The sequence below is a fragment of the Lichtheimia ornata genome (assembly GCF_029851405.1).
Source record: "Lichtheimia ornata isolate CBS 291.66 chromosome Unknown scaffold00017, whole genome shotgun sequence".
NCBI classification, from domain to species: domain Eukaryota; kingdom Fungi; phylum Mucoromycota; class Mucoromycetes; order Mucorales; family Lichtheimiaceae; genus Lichtheimia; species Lichtheimia ornata.
This window is the reverse complement of record NW_026695337.1, coordinates 255,658-272,922: the sequence shown is the minus strand read 5'-3', so window position 1 is coordinate 272,922 and position 17,265 is coordinate 255,658. Positions and strand designations below refer to the sequence as shown.

General features: G+C 42.0%; 5 protein-coding genes across 5 annotated transcripts; 1 reads left to right on the top strand and 4 right to left on the bottom strand.

Moving 5' to 3' along the window:
• Positions 1 to 1,175: 1,175 nt before the first annotated feature.
• On the bottom strand, positions 1,176 to 7,936 carry O0I10_004621 (uncharacterized protein; the record flags this gene model as incomplete). The annotated part of the gene is made up of 4 exons (XM_058484678.1): positions 1,176 to 1,198; positions 2,081 to 7,349; positions 7,405 to 7,703; positions 7,759 to 7,936. The coding sequence occupies 4 exons, from the start codon at positions 7,934 to 7,936 to the stop codon at positions 1,176 to 1,178; spliced, it is 5,769 nt and encodes a 1,922-aa protein (XP_058344555.1).
• Positions 7,937 to 8,475: 539 nt separating this feature from the next.
• On the bottom strand, positions 8,476 to 8,800 carry O0I10_004620 (uncharacterized protein; the record flags this gene model as incomplete). The annotated part of the gene is made up of 2 exons (XM_058484677.1): positions 8,476 to 8,583; positions 8,648 to 8,800. The coding sequence occupies 2 exons, from the start codon at positions 8,798 to 8,800 to the stop codon at positions 8,476 to 8,478; spliced, it is 261 nt and encodes an 86-aa protein (XP_058344554.1).
• Positions 8,801 to 8,997: 197 nt separating this feature from the next.
• Positions 8,998 to 10,700, bottom strand: O0I10_004619 (uncharacterized protein; the record flags this gene model as incomplete). The annotated part of the gene is made up of 9 exons (XM_058484676.1): positions 8,998 to 9,204; positions 9,266 to 9,497; positions 9,565 to 9,657; positions 9,717 to 9,785; positions 9,848 to 9,946; positions 10,021 to 10,112; positions 10,185 to 10,279; positions 10,347 to 10,506; positions 10,578 to 10,700. The coding sequence occupies 9 exons, from the start codon at positions 10,698 to 10,700 to the stop codon at positions 8,998 to 9,000; spliced, it is 1,170 nt and encodes a 389-aa protein (XP_058344553.1).
• Positions 10,701 to 11,579: 879 nt separating this feature from the next.
• O0I10_004618 (uncharacterized protein) lies at positions 11,580 to 14,660 on the top strand (the record flags this gene model as incomplete). Its single annotated transcript, XM_058484675.1, has 14 exons — positions 11,580 to 11,749; positions 11,847 to 11,913; positions 11,998 to 12,036; positions 12,120 to 12,185; positions 12,266 to 12,793; positions 12,864 to 12,910; positions 12,995 to 13,076; positions 13,141 to 13,235; positions 13,299 to 13,419; positions 13,485 to 13,802; positions 13,866 to 14,223; positions 14,300 to 14,356; positions 14,419 to 14,495; positions 14,562 to 14,660. The coding sequence occupies 14 exons, from the start codon at positions 11,580 to 11,582 to the stop codon at positions 14,658 to 14,660; spliced, it is 2,124 nt and encodes a 707-aa protein (XP_058344552.1).
• A 409-nt stretch (positions 14,661 to 15,069) lies between these two features.
• O0I10_004617 (uncharacterized protein) lies at positions 15,070 to 15,823 on the bottom strand (the record flags this gene model as incomplete). Its single annotated transcript, XM_058484674.1, has 4 exons — positions 15,070 to 15,356; positions 15,413 to 15,570; positions 15,630 to 15,667; positions 15,737 to 15,823. The coding sequence occupies 4 exons, from the start codon at positions 15,821 to 15,823 to the stop codon at positions 15,070 to 15,072; spliced, it is 570 nt and encodes a 189-aa protein (XP_058344551.1).
• Between the last annotated feature and the right edge of the window lie 1,442 nt (positions 15,824 to 17,265).

Genomic DNA, 17,265 nt, shown 5'->3' with positions numbered 1-17,265 from the left:
CGCCTGCTAACCTCCCTTTTACTATAGTATGCGGGCTATTCAGCAAGCTGTATGTCTTCTGGTCATTTGGGATTTCTATGGATGAAGCTATCATTTGGTAAATAGTGAATGATTCGTTCTCTTCTTCAACGTATGCCAACCTCCTTTTTGATTATAGTGTGTGGGTTATTCAGCAAGCTACTTGTGTTGTGCCCTTTGGATTGTTCATCTGCATTTCACTCCACTGGACAATGACATCCACAGCAACTTCTTCACTACGATTTGGTCTTAAATGATGACAGCACGTACATGGCACCCTACAATATTCATTCTTTACGCGTCGTGCAGCGAACATGCAAAGAAACTAGCGCTCGGTTTCTTTTTCAAGCTTGGTGATAACGAGCAACTACTTCCAAGGGATGTCTTTCTTGCGTAACATTGCAGCAGCATGTTGATCAGTTTTATCCATCACACAACACCTATTTCATGTAATCATTACCATCACCTCTTCATACACCTAAGACACGCTCCATTATCCAACAGCACACTACCACAGGAGATTTGTATAATGAGTCACACAGAGCAAGGTATAGAAGAGTATGGATGGGTTTGCTGATCAAGGAACGATAACTAATATTGCGGATCGTTCGTGAACCATAGGACGTGATGGTTGGTGTGGAGTATACCATATCTGACGGCCATTGATATCCATTATCATGTATGTATCAATACAAGCAACTCCTGCGATGCATGGTATATATCGCAAAATGATTGAGCTGCTTCAAAGAATGACTAAGTAAGGTATTGACCATTAGCTAGACGGAAAAGGATGCATATCAGAAGCGATCATATTGCCTTTTGATTAACATGTGGGCCTTGGAATGACTATGGATGGATGTAATCAAGCGCAGTGGAAAGAAGTCCTGGATAGTCGTTTTGATTACTTAGCATGTCATCATCAGAAAGAATCATCATGATACGCGATTACATCTGTGGATGATGTTGGATTGAATGGTATTGTTGAGAAGAAGGCTCTTTGACGAAAGGCGGTTTATAATCATGGATGATCCTGGAATACTAGAGTGAAATCAAGCAACAGCTGATTTGGAGCTGATTTGGAACCTTGCATGAAGATTTCTATGACGACAGCAACCAAGGACACAATGACCCGATGATACCCATAGAGTCTATGTATTCTACCATTTTTTTTTGATAAAGTCTATGTTGAATGAAGATCAGGTTTAGCGTGATTAGTATCTATAATTCCAGTTCATATGTTTTAGATGTACACCAGTGACGTTTTCTTGATGGAAAGGAGGAGAGAATGTTAAAACGACAAGCGAGATTGTGTGAGTTACATCTACATGACGACTTTGGTGTTCGTATGTATGATTCATTGTAAATAAACCCTTTGCAATATGTGGTTGGTAACAGAAGAGGGAACAAAACAGGATGAAACATGTCGAGTAAAAGATTGGCAACATGAGAATCATCCAAGGCTGCATTGGATGCGTATATGTATAATGATGTAAACGATAAAGTGTACATCATGCTTAACACACTTGATTCATGTACTGGAAATTAAGTATTCAATGTAACATTCTTTATTTACGCATACGTAGACAAAAAAAGCCTCGATTGGTGATATCGGTACTTTACGCAACTATATCTATGTGCTAAGGAATGGAAAAGATTAGTATCATGGATCAATTATCATAATTGACCCCTTGTATACGACGAGAGTTCCTAATATGGCCTGGTATTCTTTGACCAAATTGTAGGAAAGCCATTGCATTGTTTGCTATATTGTGTGCTGCTGATCCATCCCTATGATAGGTCTTTTCACATGTATCACAAACAAGGATTCTGATTGATTCCCTTGGTTGTGCTGCTCCCGGAACCTGTACTTGGAGATAATGGAGGTTTGTCACCCTATTTAACATTGCACAGCGAGGACATCTTTGAGATGTTAGATACTCATCACAGCGGACAACCCAATGGTTTCTGGCTTTAGCAATTTCAGCCAAACTTGACGCAAAGCTCATATCCATAGAGGCGGGCGCACCCCTTCTATGATTGCCAGATGTCAACGCATCCATACCGAGAGCTATAACCATCCGAGTTGGCTGAGGACGACGTCTTTGGCGTCTTCTTTTCTCACGTCGTATGATAAGTCTTTGTTGTTGTTCTTCTGTTGATAAGTTTTCTCTTCGAATCAAACGTGCTTGTCGTCTTGCGTTTGCTTGAATTTGAGATTGATCTCGTTGTTGTGTTACATCTTCAATAAAATTCATTTCGTCTTCCCAAGGTAAAGCTTGTTCCAAGGTTTGTAGTTGCATGAAATCTGCTTTTTGTTGTCTCCTGATCAAAGCTTGGTTCTGATATTGCTGCTGTGTGGGTGCATTCAACGAAGCGGTTCCCATGGAAAGAACGCGAGTGCATGCCTTGTCCTTAGCAGCTTTCATGGATAATCTATTTGACCACTGCCGACGAATGAGTGTTTTCCTTGAATAAAAGTTGTTCAGTTGTAAGCCGTTGTTATCGTTCTGGAAATTGTTAATATAAACCAAGTATTTATCCATGTTGCTGTATGTGCTTCCTTGCGACATAGTACTCTCAATTTCGTTAATTTGATTAGCTCTTTTCTCACTTTCAATTATACCTCTATTGGTGAAGGTCAATCCATACAATTCACTTCGTTTGATCGTGTGTTGTACTCCGACACCAGGACCATGTGGCAAGAAAAATGTTCCTGCAGCAAACGTTTCACCGAGATCAACCCCTACCACACCTGTGAAGCCATGATGTTGCATCAAATTGACCCGTTGATTAAGTTCAACGTCGACATTGTTGACATCAACAGGCAAGTCATCTCGAAGCTGTTCGTCTTGTGCTAATTTTCGATTTCTACATTTGCGAACCTCTGGTATGTATTTGATAGGGTCGCCTCTTGAACGAGTGAGTCTTTTCATCCAATCTCTGACAACGATATGTATCCTTACTCCATCGGTCATTAGGCGTTCAATAGTGTATCGTGGATATACCATATTCACTCCCTGGATTGTTCTGTTGAATTCTCTATAATATCTCCCGTGTTTGACTGTTACATTACCCTCTCCAGAAACAAATGATTGATATTGAGGGTTGAAGAAAAAAGGATATGGATTCCAAACATTGCTCTGTTGCGCTTGTGGAATGGCGATATTTGCTGATTGCCATTGATCTAGATACTGGCCCATTACAGAGGCAGGAAGCTGAGGTTGATTATTTGCATTGTATTGCACAGTTACTAATGTTTCCCAACACAATCGATTATGACTATGAATGTAAGCTGTTCTAAAGTCTGCCACAGACAACCCTCTGTCCTTTTGGTAATAACCAATATAGATTCGTGTCATTCGTACATACTCTTCGTTATCAAGAGCATTGGGTTGTACCCAATGATGAAGGTTGTCAAGCGCAGGCTCACCCATTGGAAGTTTTTGTGAACGTATTAATGTCCTTACTCTCAGCGAGCGGATAAGTAATAGCTGATCACAATATAGCTGGGAAGCGTATAATGCCTGGATTTGTATGTTATCAGGGAACACAAGCTCACCGTTAGCATCAAACTGGGCAACTTGATGTGATGCATGTAATAGCATAATCATTTGCTGATGAATATCAATTATTGTAACACCATGGGGAAGATTCGTGTAATAAGGCATAACTTGTTGAGGTATGATTAGGTCGTTGATGGTAGTCGTAATGATGTCATGAACGGCTGCTCTTATGGGAGTAGAAAGTGGTATCATAAAAGGTGTTTCACTGTACCCTATAAGCCTGGTATAGTTAACACATTGCTGTAGTGATTGAATATGTGGCTGAAGGTTCGCATAATTGGGAATGCCTTGTGCAAAGTAGTTTACATGCTGAAGTATATCTCTACCAATCGCCCTGTTGATAGGAATGCATACATTCCCACTTTTGGCCTTGGGGCAAAGTGCAAACGACAATCGATCAGGGAAACCTTGCAGCATCGTAACGAGCATTGGAATCAAAGCATAGGTTCTGAACCCATTAATGCCTTGGTCTGTCGGAGGATCATCATCTTCACGCTGCATAATATCATCTTCATCCTCTATGTCAGATGCCTGCTCATCAAGCTCAACTGCCTCTTGTTCTTCATCATCACCATCTTCTGGTTGTTCTGCCAAATCAGCAAGGTAAGCATCTAAAGCACCATGCAATTCTTCCATTTCGTGTAATAGATTAGTTGTTTGGTTTACCATGGTCGTGTGAACTTGTTGTAGGACTTGGTTGCAGAAAACATTAAAGCCATCATATCTTTGATTTATAACCCCTGTCCAAAACTGATATTCCTGTTGTACTCCTTCTACGGTGTTATCAATGTTACCATTGGGACCCAAAGGTAACACCTGAGGTATCTCAGTGATGATAGCATTGTATTGTTCTTGAGTGGTTTCGTTAACCTGATTAAGCTGAGTCTGGAAAGTATTCATTTCCGTTGCCCATTGATTCCTGATTTCTCCCTCCGATTCTATTATTCGATCTTGCATTGCTTCAACTGTCGTTAAGAATTCATTGCCAGTGTCATTGTATAAGACATCACGTATCTCCATTACGATATTCCTGCATGTATTCCACACATAATACCATCGTGTAGTTTCTTCCACTACGATATCGTGAATGTATCTTTTTGCCATCTCATCAAAGTTTTCAAGTAAGACCAACATATTTTGTTTTCGTTGTTGTCGGTTAAGGCCATTACCTCCAGCGAGTAGCCACTCTGCTGCAAATTCATCATTATGAAGACTTAACATTTCTGGTTGGCGGTTATCCTGTTGTGCAACAACCAATTGTATTTGTTGGTTGGCATTATCCCAGTCTAGCAATACCTGATTAAGTTTTTCTTGAAAATCCTGTATGCTCTGCTGTATTCTTTGATTCCATTGTTGATTCATAGCTTGTTCCCATGCTATGTATTGTGGGTTTACTGCCAAAACATCAACAAAGATATGAGCTAACCGATTTCTTACGTCTGGTCGTGGTAAATCCAAGCAATCAAAAATATCAAGTGGAATGTTTCTGCTTCTCAAATCATCTGGGGTGTTTGGAGGTATACGTTGTGTACGAATACCAATCTTAAAGTCAAAAGCAGCCGTTTGAAGATTCGCACGAATATCTCTAATGAAGGCTCTTATATCCTGTTGGATGCCAAGTGGGAGACCAAGCACTTGCTCATGAACCTCTCTACATACGTCGTCGTTCACTATATTCTCTGTTCTCTCGTCATTCTGTATCCATGGAATGCAGAAAACATTTGCAAGTACATATTGTGGTAAGCCAACATGAGTAGGCCATCCCCGGGGTCTTTTAGCATAATCCTTTAACGCATCACTCAATTCATTAAAGGTAAGTGGTACAGCATTACCTGTTTGCACCCTCTTATTTCTTTGGGAGGTGATGAATGTGGCTACTGAAGCAATCACATCATTATCAAGCTGTGTATTTGTTTCTACCATTATATTTTGGATTTGATTTTGGATATTCCCGTGAGGAGCTTCATCGTTTATGACTTCTCGAATGAGAATGTAAAGCCGGTGATTGAGAGTATTAACCCCTTCCATTGGAGTTTCTGGTAGGTCAGGCCATCCATTAGGAACATCTGATACATAAGTCATGTATGCTGCAATAAATGCCTCTGTTCTTGAGATGAAATGTGTGATGAGGTTCACTTTAAAGTTGGTATCCATTTGCTGTGCTAATGATTGTACCATTTTATGCCTGTATTGGGTATTTGGTAGCACTGGTGGATCAATGTTATTATTTCTGTAGTATTGGTACCACATGGCACGAGCTTGCAACATGGTGTCTCTGAAATCAGCTTTATCGTGCATCGTATCGATGAGATTACGAAGATGTGCGGGGTTATGAGCATCGTGTGCAGCATATTGCATTGGATTGTCTATACCAACGAAGCCTTGTTGTGCTCTATCGGTTTCAAACGGGTGAAAAGGTACATCGACATATAATGGATCCCCTGTTCTATGATACGCATAATTACGTGTCATAGCACAATTGATGATAAATATCCAGATCTTCTGGGAATCATTAGAGAAAAACTCTCTGTAGAAATTCAAATTCTCAGGTTCGTTAAGAGGCCTATGTTTAGGATGCCTTAAAGCTATGTTAACCATCTGAAAAGCTACCTGTCGTACAAATGACATTTGCTTTGATTCGTTGTGTAAGATATCGCATATAACCCTAGTATGATTTAGAGCTTGTCCTTCAATAGGGTCGAAATTCTCTTGAAATCGAGCAATACTATTGCTGCTGAATGGTATTGATCTAGTCATTGCAGCTGATAAAACCGACGAATATAAACCCATTGACCATGTACGAATTGCTCTGCTTCTGGCAGATATAGTAATATGCTCTGTTGCATTATCCTCAGAGAAAACAGTAATTTGTGCTGCTGCACCTCCTGCACCACGTCCTCTACCACCACGTCCTCTACCACCACGTCCTCTACCACCACGTCCTCTACCACGTCCTCTTGCAGCTGCTGCATATACCCTTTGTCTCGGTGGGCGCAAGTCATTTGTGTTTTCTGGGGCTGTGTTTTCTCTTTGTATAGGTTGAACATTATAAGCATATATGAAACGATTTCCTTGTGTCTCTGATGGTCCTCTTAATACATGAAGATGTTCCATATTTCCAAGTATTGTAAAAAGTTCATTGTACTCAAAGCCAATTTGTAGTGGTGACCATCCCCTGTTATTTGTTATATCTGCTAGTGGGCATGCATACATCACGAGTGCCTTTTTCATTCTTTCAGGTATATGAGCAGGTAAATTGTTGAACGATGATAATAGCCTCTGTTGTATAGTGTACATTGATTGATCCCAGTATTCTGTACGATTCACTTGCAGCCCATTCAAAAGCCTTTCCCGCATTTTCCCAAAAGAATAGGTAGGTATGTTTTCAGCATAATCATTTCCACTTACTGAAGCCAACACAAGTAATAATTTCTGTGCCATAATCATATCATCATTATCACCCTCAAGTTGTAAACCTAAAGAGTTTAGCAACTGACTCTTGATACAATATCGACTCACCATGCCTGTTTCCCAACTGACATTCATCAATCGTAAAGTATTAAGGCATCCGCCATACACAAGCACATCTCCATCGACAGAAATGATAGCTGTTCCGTTACCTAAAAGCTCAGCTAAAGCTACTACCATACCATCGGCCTCGTAGGGTGCAACAATAAAGTGGATAGGATTATTTTCCATGATAGGAACCACATGCAAATCGTCGCTTATGGGGAAGATGGTCTCAGGGACACCTTGTAAGGCCAACACCTATGATCATAATTGTAAGTATGCATAAGATCATTGAGTTTTGTTAGTCTCTTACATGACAAATCGCATCCTTAATTTCAGGCGTGAATCTGAGCCATTTTCTAGCATTAGCGGTAAATACTTCACTTCCTGCAATGTTACCATTCAATCGCGAATACTCAGCTTTGGCCCGGCTGAAGGCTTTTTTAGCCTCCAAGTCTCTTTTGATATGCGTTTCTTTTTTAATAGGGTGAGCTTCACCATCTAGCACAAGAAGGACTCGACGATGAGGGGCGACAAGGGCTTGAATCCTCTCGATACAATCATTAACGAATTGGGTCATGTCTGGTTGCACCAGACGATACCCACCGTTACCTATGGTTTATGAACGTCAATATCATAACGCATGTTTTTGGTTATTGGTGTATACCTTGTAAATGACCAGGAAGAATTCTCACCGCATGATTCGCAAGCAAATAATAAAAAGTGGGGCAAAAGTCAACAACTATGGTGTTGATTTCGCGTTCCTCCAAGAGCGCTCCCAAGTTAGCATGCTGCTGATAAGCTTGGAAACGACGAGCAATAGCGTGTAGTTGTTTGACTCCCATGGTTAAGTGGTAAAGATGAGAAAGAGATACGTCAGCAATTGGTGATATCCTCAATGTTGTATATACCTCGTCGGGATGTATAGCGGTGGATCGGGTCCCACTGGGTGCCGTCCAGATATGGTGTATCACCGAGATTGTTATGCAAGGATGATCAATCGTTAAGGAGGTACCTTTTGTGTTGTCTATAAAAGCAGGAGTCTTTTCAAAGTTGATATCCCTCATCACACACATTCTCTTAACCAAGGTTAATTTCTCTATCATCACATCAACTGTTTTATATTGACCTTGTGTATTTAGCTCCTTGGTCCCTTGCCATTCGTTACAATCGAAGCTTGTTGGCGGCACCAATTGACTAACCTCAAGTCTCCCAACAAGTTTGTTCCAATACTTTAGGCCCACCTAGACCAGTGGGTCGGGCGAAAGCCCGCCAGTGCGGAGATGGTAAGTTTTCGCTAAGTCAACGAAGTATGTTGAACTAATTGTTTATTCATGTTTCTCAATAGTCAAAGTCCCCGGCTGCGATGTTCCATTCCTTGCAATTATTTTGATGTCTTTTCGGTAATTTTATCCAGCTCCTGTTTGATAGCATCCGTGGTCTTCTTTTGTTCCTCAAGGAGATTTCGGAGAGCTTTGAGCTTTTCAGAATCCTTTTACGTATGTGATCAAGAGTTAGTTGTCTTTACTACCAGTGAACAACGCAAAAGAACTCACAGCATGCTTTGCCCAAACGTTTTCAGCTGCTCTTTCCTTATCACCCCAATCTTTTGTTCTCGTTGTAGCACCTTCAGTGCCTTCTTGCATAAATGCGCGCTGCATCTTTAGAGGTTTGCCACACTTCTTGAAACTTCGGCTAAGACGATACATGATGTGGGTGGATTATATGACAAGAAAACAAAGAAATGGAGTCAATGCATGAAACAATGATGTCGTATTTAATCAATGCGTGGTTGATGATACCCCTGCAATATGCCAATTATGTGAGACATAATTATGAGATACACACACTTTCATCGTCTGAAACACGAGGAATAACACAATCATTTATTTTACAAGTTGGGTGATCACGCACGCTCCGTATCAAACTGCAAATGAAATTCCACATAGGGTCTGTAGCTGCTGTCATTGACGGTCTGTAAGTCATGATCCAAGAGCTCTTCATGGTTGGGATCCTCATTGCCTTGTTTAGCTGCTTGACCATGTACACCACCAAGCCGTCCATATTGGGCAAGTAATGCAGCATCCACTTTTTCCTCATACTTTGGTTTTGCCTAAATGACAATCCTCTTTGATTAATCTATGTATCTCCACCAGCAACATCAAAAGACTTACGCTGATTGTAACGGCTGTAAAATCAGGAGGAAGACCATAACGCAATACGGATTCGACAAACACGCGAAGAGCCTTGAGATGGATCCATGATGCAAATACCTCGCCAAAATTTGTGCGTGCTAAGCGGAAGAGCTCCATTTGTTGTTCCTTTTCGACGGCAACTGTTTCATCCAATTCATGCTTTTGCTTCTGAAGTGCATCCTCGTCATACTTGAAATCACGTACAATAAAGCTTGGTTGGCTCATATTAGATCTTGTTCCAGCTGATCTTCCCTACCGCCAAACATCAATCCACTTACCGTTCCTCCCTCGCCTTGTGTACAAATTCATCCGCGACACGTTGAAACAATGTTACTGAAAAGAGGCCGTATTCGTCATCCTCGGCAATCTTGCTATAGATGATCATAGTTAACATACAGCATCGTATCCTGATTCATTGTCATGGACTTACACTGATGATCGAGGAACCACCATAGAAGTAAGCGTCTCGTACTTGTTCAGCCATTGCTTGTATGCAGTTCTAGAGAACATGAGTGAATGAGAAGTTGAATCACGCTTAACGAAACGTGTTAAGAGACTTACTTTGGTACGGCTACAAAGAGGGTTGTCAAGTACTCTGAATTCAAGACACACTGCTCTTTCTTGACGATCCCATTCAAGCTTTTCACAGAAAGATTTCCACTAAAATACGCATGTACCCAATGAAAATGAGCCCTTATCATTCAAGATGTCTATTCATAAGAATAACAACTCACGTTTGCTTGCGTTGAAGTGACTGGAGTGCATTTCGGTTTTGGCTGTAAGCATTCATCTTGTTCTTCATGACCGTGTCAATCGATGTTACTTCCTATAAAAAAGTTCTTGACGTGTTAGCCATGCACATAGACATACCAATATCCTTTTTTTATGCTTTACGTACTTGATTGAGGGTTGCCGTGGTTTCTTGAAGCGATTTATCGGTGCGGTACTTCATGCTATTCCATTGAAAGGTGCTGATGTACTCTTCTATGGGCTCTATCCACACACGTTATATCATAGCATGAGCACTTTAGGATATCAATCTCAAGCATGGAATACCTACTATCATTCACAAGCATGTATTCCGATACGTGTCCATTCGTGCTATCGCTCTTGACAAGATTCGTTAGGATGTCGGCCAACTTGTTGACGGTTTGTTCAAAGGCGGTGTCGTATTTAGCAAGGTCGTCTGACAAGAGCACCAATGCATCCAATGTTCCTATCTTTATATGCGCGACATGAGTTGGTTTGACTTGGCAATGGAGGTCATTAGGGTAGAATGGGTGGGGATTACCTTGAACTCAGGAACGTTGAAGGCGTAAGTCAAAGCATGAAACTCGCTGAGTTTGCCGCGGATGTTGAGGAACGTATTTTGCTTATTGCCGAGCGCTGGTACCGAAATGAAAAGGTATTTCATATGGTGGTCCACTGAATAACGGAGAAGAGAAAAAAGGGGGAAAGGGAAAGAGGAGCGTGTGTGTGTGTGCGGGTTGATGGGTGGTGTTTGCAAGGATGCAAACTACATGTTTCAGCCTTTGCCCGTCGTGACTGGATCATATCCACCCCCCTTTGGTTTCGAATCATAGTTGATGTCCTTGTTGGCTACATGGCCCCTATTCATCAAGCACTTGTATCATTGTCTTCTTGCTCATTCAATACTACATTGCCTTAATTACAATACCACTTGAAGATGTGCCACTCTTTATTTGATCATGGATAACGACCCTATAGTATGATTGCTGTCAAAGTGACACAAGCATAGTGCGGGATTACTATTTGCCGCATGTCTTGTGCGATTGCATTAATGTACTCTGCTTACTTTATAAGCGACCACCATGCAATAACAATGATCACCATCACCTTTTATGTTTGATATCCATTCGTATGCTGATGCAAATGATTCGAGGTCCATGAAACAGCTCAAGATCGTTCATGCAAAAAGTGATGGATCGAATGATGTGGATGAGATCATGCTGTTGTTAATAGCGCCATGTTTACAAAAACCACTTAAATGGAAAGATGGGCACACAAGAGTGCATCAATGACAATGTTGTCCTCGGCACGTTATGTGAGGTTGCTAAAGGTATCAAGTCATATCCAGATATGGCAACTGCATAACAATTCACATCCAAGCACACGCGCATGTACACCACATCACACATAGACAGACACACACACGCTTGGCATTCACTTTACTATTCTCCCGGTATCTTTTTTTTGGTCTCTGTCCGCTACTCTTCTTTCCTCCATTCACTGGCCCACTCTTACAGTTCATTTCTCAGCGTTGAAGTTTGCAATGTACAAGCGACATCCCAGTGGAACCGATCGACTATGCGTCCAACTGCGTGAACAACAGCAGCGAAGCGATCAGTATGCAGCCAAACACTACTTGGAGACAACATTGGGGATACAACTCGGCTCGACCAATCTCCATAAAGAATTGCAGGATGGTGTTTTGCTTTGCAAGTATGTGGGTCTCTCTCTTCTTTATTATAAGAGCAACAACAACAGTAAAGGTGCTTATTCTATCCTATGTATGTCTCCCTATCTCCTGATATTGTAGATTGGTGAATGTACTTAAGCCGGGTACGATCAAGAGCATAGGACACAAAAACATTGCATTTGTCAAGGCAAGGAGAACTGATGATGAGGAGGAGAGGGAGACGGGTGTTTTATTATCATCAAAAAGAAACAATGAAGCTAATCCCTATTAGATGGCCAATATCAGTTTGTTCCTTCAAGGGGCATGCGAGGTACAAAAAGATCTCTCTTTCTTTCATCATCATCATCATCGTCGTCCTTTGTCCTTTCTCTCATTTCCTTATCTTATTTATAGCTCGGCTTGCAGCCATCTGAACTCTTTCAAACCGTTGATCTTTACGAAGCCAAAGACATGGGTGCTGTAGGTGATGGCGGGAAAAAAATGGGTCCTTTACGCACGGATCAACTCACACATGATGCATTACATACATATCATTCAAGGTTATCAATACTATTTTGACTTTGGCAAGACACAGTAACAAGAAACCGAGTCCATGCCCATCACCTTTATCCATTGCATCATTCGATGAGTATCGCTATGAGAAAACAAGTTTGGATCAGGAATCAGTCGACCAACGACCACCTACCATGGATAGTGGCTACAGCACGTTAGCTCAGCGGCGTCGACATCATCACCACCACCATGATCATCAAAAGCGACCCCTCTTTCACAATCAACAAAGCAGTCATCAGGGACATCAGGACACAGACATTGAACACGTGGAACATGCCATGCAGGGTGATCGCGTAAAGAACAATGGATCGATTTATCCCCTGCTCACTGTATCAACCCCACGCCTTGAACGCACACGCACACGAGCTCATATCAACAATCATCGACAACACAGAAGCCATGAAGTCCTCAAACAGCGCATAAGCACCGAATGCATTGCTGACGCCGACAAGCACAACAAAGAGCAAGTCAAAATTACAATGAAGAATGAAAGCAGTAACATGATATCATGCTATGTAAGTATCTTTTTATGGTTTTGGCAAAAAGGAAAGATGAATTGACATTTTGGTTTTCCTTCTTCTTTAGCAACTAGGCAACTGCATTGGCAAGGGACAGTTTGGAGCTGTGTATAGGTATGCATACTACAAATGGGAGATGATGAAGATGAAGGAGAGCAAAAAAGGGTTTCAAGGATAGACTCTTATTTGGTATGACAGGGCTTTGGATGTGCAAACAGGAGAAGTCGTAGCCATCAAGCGCATCAAACTGGAAGATGTCGGGGTTGACCATGAAATTATGGCAAGTACTGGAAATGTCAAAGGGATGCCTTATGGATCACTAACGCTCTTTTTCATTTTTATAGCAAGAGGTCGATCTATTGAAAGACATGGAGAGCCCTAATATTGTGCGATACCTTGGATCAGTAAGGGATGATACCTATCTCAACATTTTACTCGAGTAAGCTTCAAATCGAGCAACGCGTGTTGTATGTCTTTGAAAGCTCAAGGATGATATCTTTAGATACGTTGAGAATGGATCGTTGTTATCTTCGCTCAAAGCCTTTGGGAGTTTACCCGAAAAGTTGGTTGCTTCATATACCTACCAAATCCTTTGTGGCCTTGCATATCTGCATCAGCACGCGGTACGTATGAAAGTGGTTCTTCTCCCTTCTCTCCCCACCCGGCCCCTAACGCCTCCTTATTCTAGGTTGTACATTGTGATTTGAAAGCAGCCAATATTCTGACCACCAAGACTGGGGATGTCAAGCTTACCGATTTTGGTGTTTCCTTGAATTTGAGAGTGAAACAAGATGATATGGGGGCACCTGCAGGCACACCTAATTGGATGGCACCTGAAGTGATTGAATTACAAGGGGCATCAACCAAATCGGATATCTGGTCACTCGGCTGTACTATCATTGAGATGCTTACAGGAAGACCACCTTATGCCGGCATGTTTGCCATGTCAACATTATACCATATCGTTGAAGACGACCATCCTCCTATTCCTGATGGGATTTCAGAGGTATGTTTTACATGGGGGATGTATTATTATTGTCGCTGATGATACTAAGAGATGATTGTACAGCCACTACTTGATCTATTACTAGTTTGCTTTCGGAAAGACCCGCTCGAACGACCCACAGCTGAGGAACTCATGTGTCATCCATGGGTATCAAACACCATGATCAGTCGCCCTTCACCATCACCTACACCATCGCCATCACCTTCACCTTCAGCTATCGCTCGCCCGTCATCTTGTCCTTCACCATCAGCTATCAAAACACCCAATACCCATCATCAGCAGGATGACGACATTGACATCTCTCTGATCTTTGAGTACATGCGGACGAATCCGGCACTGAATATGCAGCGATCACCTTCTCCTTATGTGAAAAAAGAGACACCAAGGGATCATTTGTTTGTAAAGACATCTTTTGGAAAAGGTAAGCTGATTGATGGATCCGTTTTGGATGGTGGAAGTGCAGCAGTATTGATTCACATCATCGCCCATAACGATAGCTGTGACATGCAAAGTATGCCTGGATCACGTTAAGCGCCATGCAATCTATTGTGAAGGTAAAGGCTCTATACGAATGATGAAGATGAGATGTTAACGTTGTGTGTGTTATGTATTATAGCATGTGCCTTGATTTGCCACGACAAATGCCGCCAATCTGCAAGCAGATGCATCCCTACCAATTGTCCGATTGCAAAGGTAAATTGTGTGTGTAACGTGAATATGATTAGCTTTTTTGTCTAAAGCTGTCTCTTTCTCTCTCAGCCAAAACGTGATTCGTCCCGACCACTTGAACATCGGAGCAAGCTGCAAAGGATGCTGGCGTCCTGTATGAAAAAACCCGCGACACAAATTCGTACATGAATATTACACGCATACACACCCACACACATATCCAACCAATGCATTCACGCACGTACATTTTACATTGAGGAAGGGAGGAATGAGCCAAGATGACAACAACAACAACAACAACAACCATCGACAACATTTTATCCTTTTGTAATCCTAGATACCCTCCATCATCATCCGACATGAGAAACAACAACTTTTCCCACCTCGCTGACTTTGTATCATCATCATCATCATCAACCCTGATAATTGTACAGAACAAAAGAAACAAAGAAGCAGACATCACAACGTATTGTTGTGCGACTTGACTCCAATCATTATTAAAAGTAAAATGGACGCGAATTGTATGTGTAATAAGGAAGGTGGAATGATACAACGAAGATTTTCACTCTAAAGGGTGTTGTTCGGGGGGAAAAGATGTTTAGATGAGAGCAAGGGCAGCGGCACCAGCAGCAGCACCAAGGATGACATTGGCCTTCATGCTGGTAGCAGCACCTTCAGCATTGTCAGAGCTCTCGGGCTTATCACCAGAAGCGGAAGCAGAGCCAGTGGCAGAAGCAGAAGAACCAGAGGCCTTGCTGGCACCAGAGGATTGAGCAGAGCCAGAGGATTGAGCAGCGCCAGAGGATTGAGCGGCACCGTTACCAGCCAAGATGGTGAAGTAAGGCGAGTACGAAGCACCAGCATCAGTGACAACCTCAACAGAGTCTATATACACGTTTAGCTATGATATCCCAATCTTATCACCCATCTTGTACACTTACAATCAGCACCAGTGGGGGTATCATTTTGGATGTTCCAGTCATACTTGGCAGCGCTAGCATCGATTTCGGCGTTGCTAATAGTGTAGACGCTGTCCAAGTTGGTAGAACCACCTTGTCTCAAGTTGATGCCAGTGACCTTGGTGGCGTTGGTGACAGTCCTAAAAAACAAGAATTGGTTAGTTGAAAAGCATCACAATGGATGAACAAAAGCACTTACCAGGTGATGGATTGGGTGGTGCCAGTGGTCCAGACAGCCTGTACAAAGGAAAACAATGGATTAGCTTTCAACGACATGAATAAACATGTACGCGTTTATATACATACACCAAGGGTGGGGTTGATGACAGAGATGCCCTGAGCGGAAACGGTGGCGACAAAGGCAGCAACGGAGGCGATGATGGAGAACTTCATGGTGTAATGATTAAGGAGGGATTAATGTGTGTTTTCAAAGGAATGAGGGGTGGATAAAGAGAAGAGACGATGTTTGGAAGAAGCCATGTCCTCTTTTAAAAGGAAATGAGAGTTTCAGTTGTACGACATGAGCATGTTGTACAATACGTTTTGTCCGCATCGACGAACATTGAATTGTTCCCTTTTTCGTTGTCCAGGCCACCGAGCCAATGTTTGTGCTTTTTTTACTGTCATAGCTATTTTCAAGCATCCATTGGTAACATGCTACAGTCAGCTGCCCTACATCTATTTGCTCTTTGTAGAGATGAAAGTGGTGCTTTATTTGCAATGGGTATATACACATCCCCATTCTATGTTGGAATTCTATGAGCAAATTATTTATAGAGACCGCGAATCTTGTCAAAGGGTCGACCACGAGGACGTATACCCTCCGCACTTGGTCCTTATTCACATGGATGCATGCCACACAATCGCCGTCAGCATAGTACAGAATTTCGCCTGTGTAATCTGATCTACGACACTTTTTCTCCCTTCACGTCGATTAACACTATACGTCCTCTATCTTGGATTAGGTGGCTTCCAAGCAATCGTGATGGTTGGCTGATCGTGTTTTAAACGGAGTCATATAAAAACAATGGGCAGCAGCAGCAGCTCACGCGTTCTTCTTCTCTCCGCATAAAGGTGGTGTTGTTGGGCAGCATTGTTTCTCCAATCGTATGATCGAGCTAACCAAAGATTCTCCCAACTCGTTTTTGCCTCATACAAAAACGCCTGCAAACGGCAATTTGGAGTCCAATTATGCAAAAATCCATTGTGGTACTTGCATCGTGCTACGTATCTGCTTTTGTGCAAAAAACGAAATTTCTCCACCTTGCTTGTAACGAGAAACAACTTTGCAAGTTTACCACTTTCATATCAATGGCAAGGGTATTTCTTGATCTATACACTTCTTGAACTATGCTTTTAGTGCATTCATGTGTGGCTCTACCGTTATTTAACCTTTTACTGCTAAAAGTCCCTTTTGGACTCAACACACACTAGTTGCTTTCGGGTTTGGTGTTGCAGTGTGTCATTTACGGTTTAGTGCAGCATGGGCGGAAAGTACGACGTGAAAGATATGCAACGTATGTATACAGCAGCAACCAACAGCGCCGCTTCCGTTGGAAGTCTTCCTCCATTTCTTTTTATCTCTTTCCCCTTGTCCCCCTTGTTGATAACCCCGATTATTCAATGAAACGCAAAAGGCGATAACGCGTCTATGTATTACACCCAAATGGTCAAAGAAGAATATTGCTTGTATCTTTTGTGGGAGAGGGGAGAGTGCCAAGAAGAAGGATGATTGTGTTGCTGGCTTTCAACAGAGGCACAACATATAGCCAACAACAGCGCATTTGCTGAATAAGGGATGTGTGCTAATTTTACAGCTTTCATCTTCCCCAGCA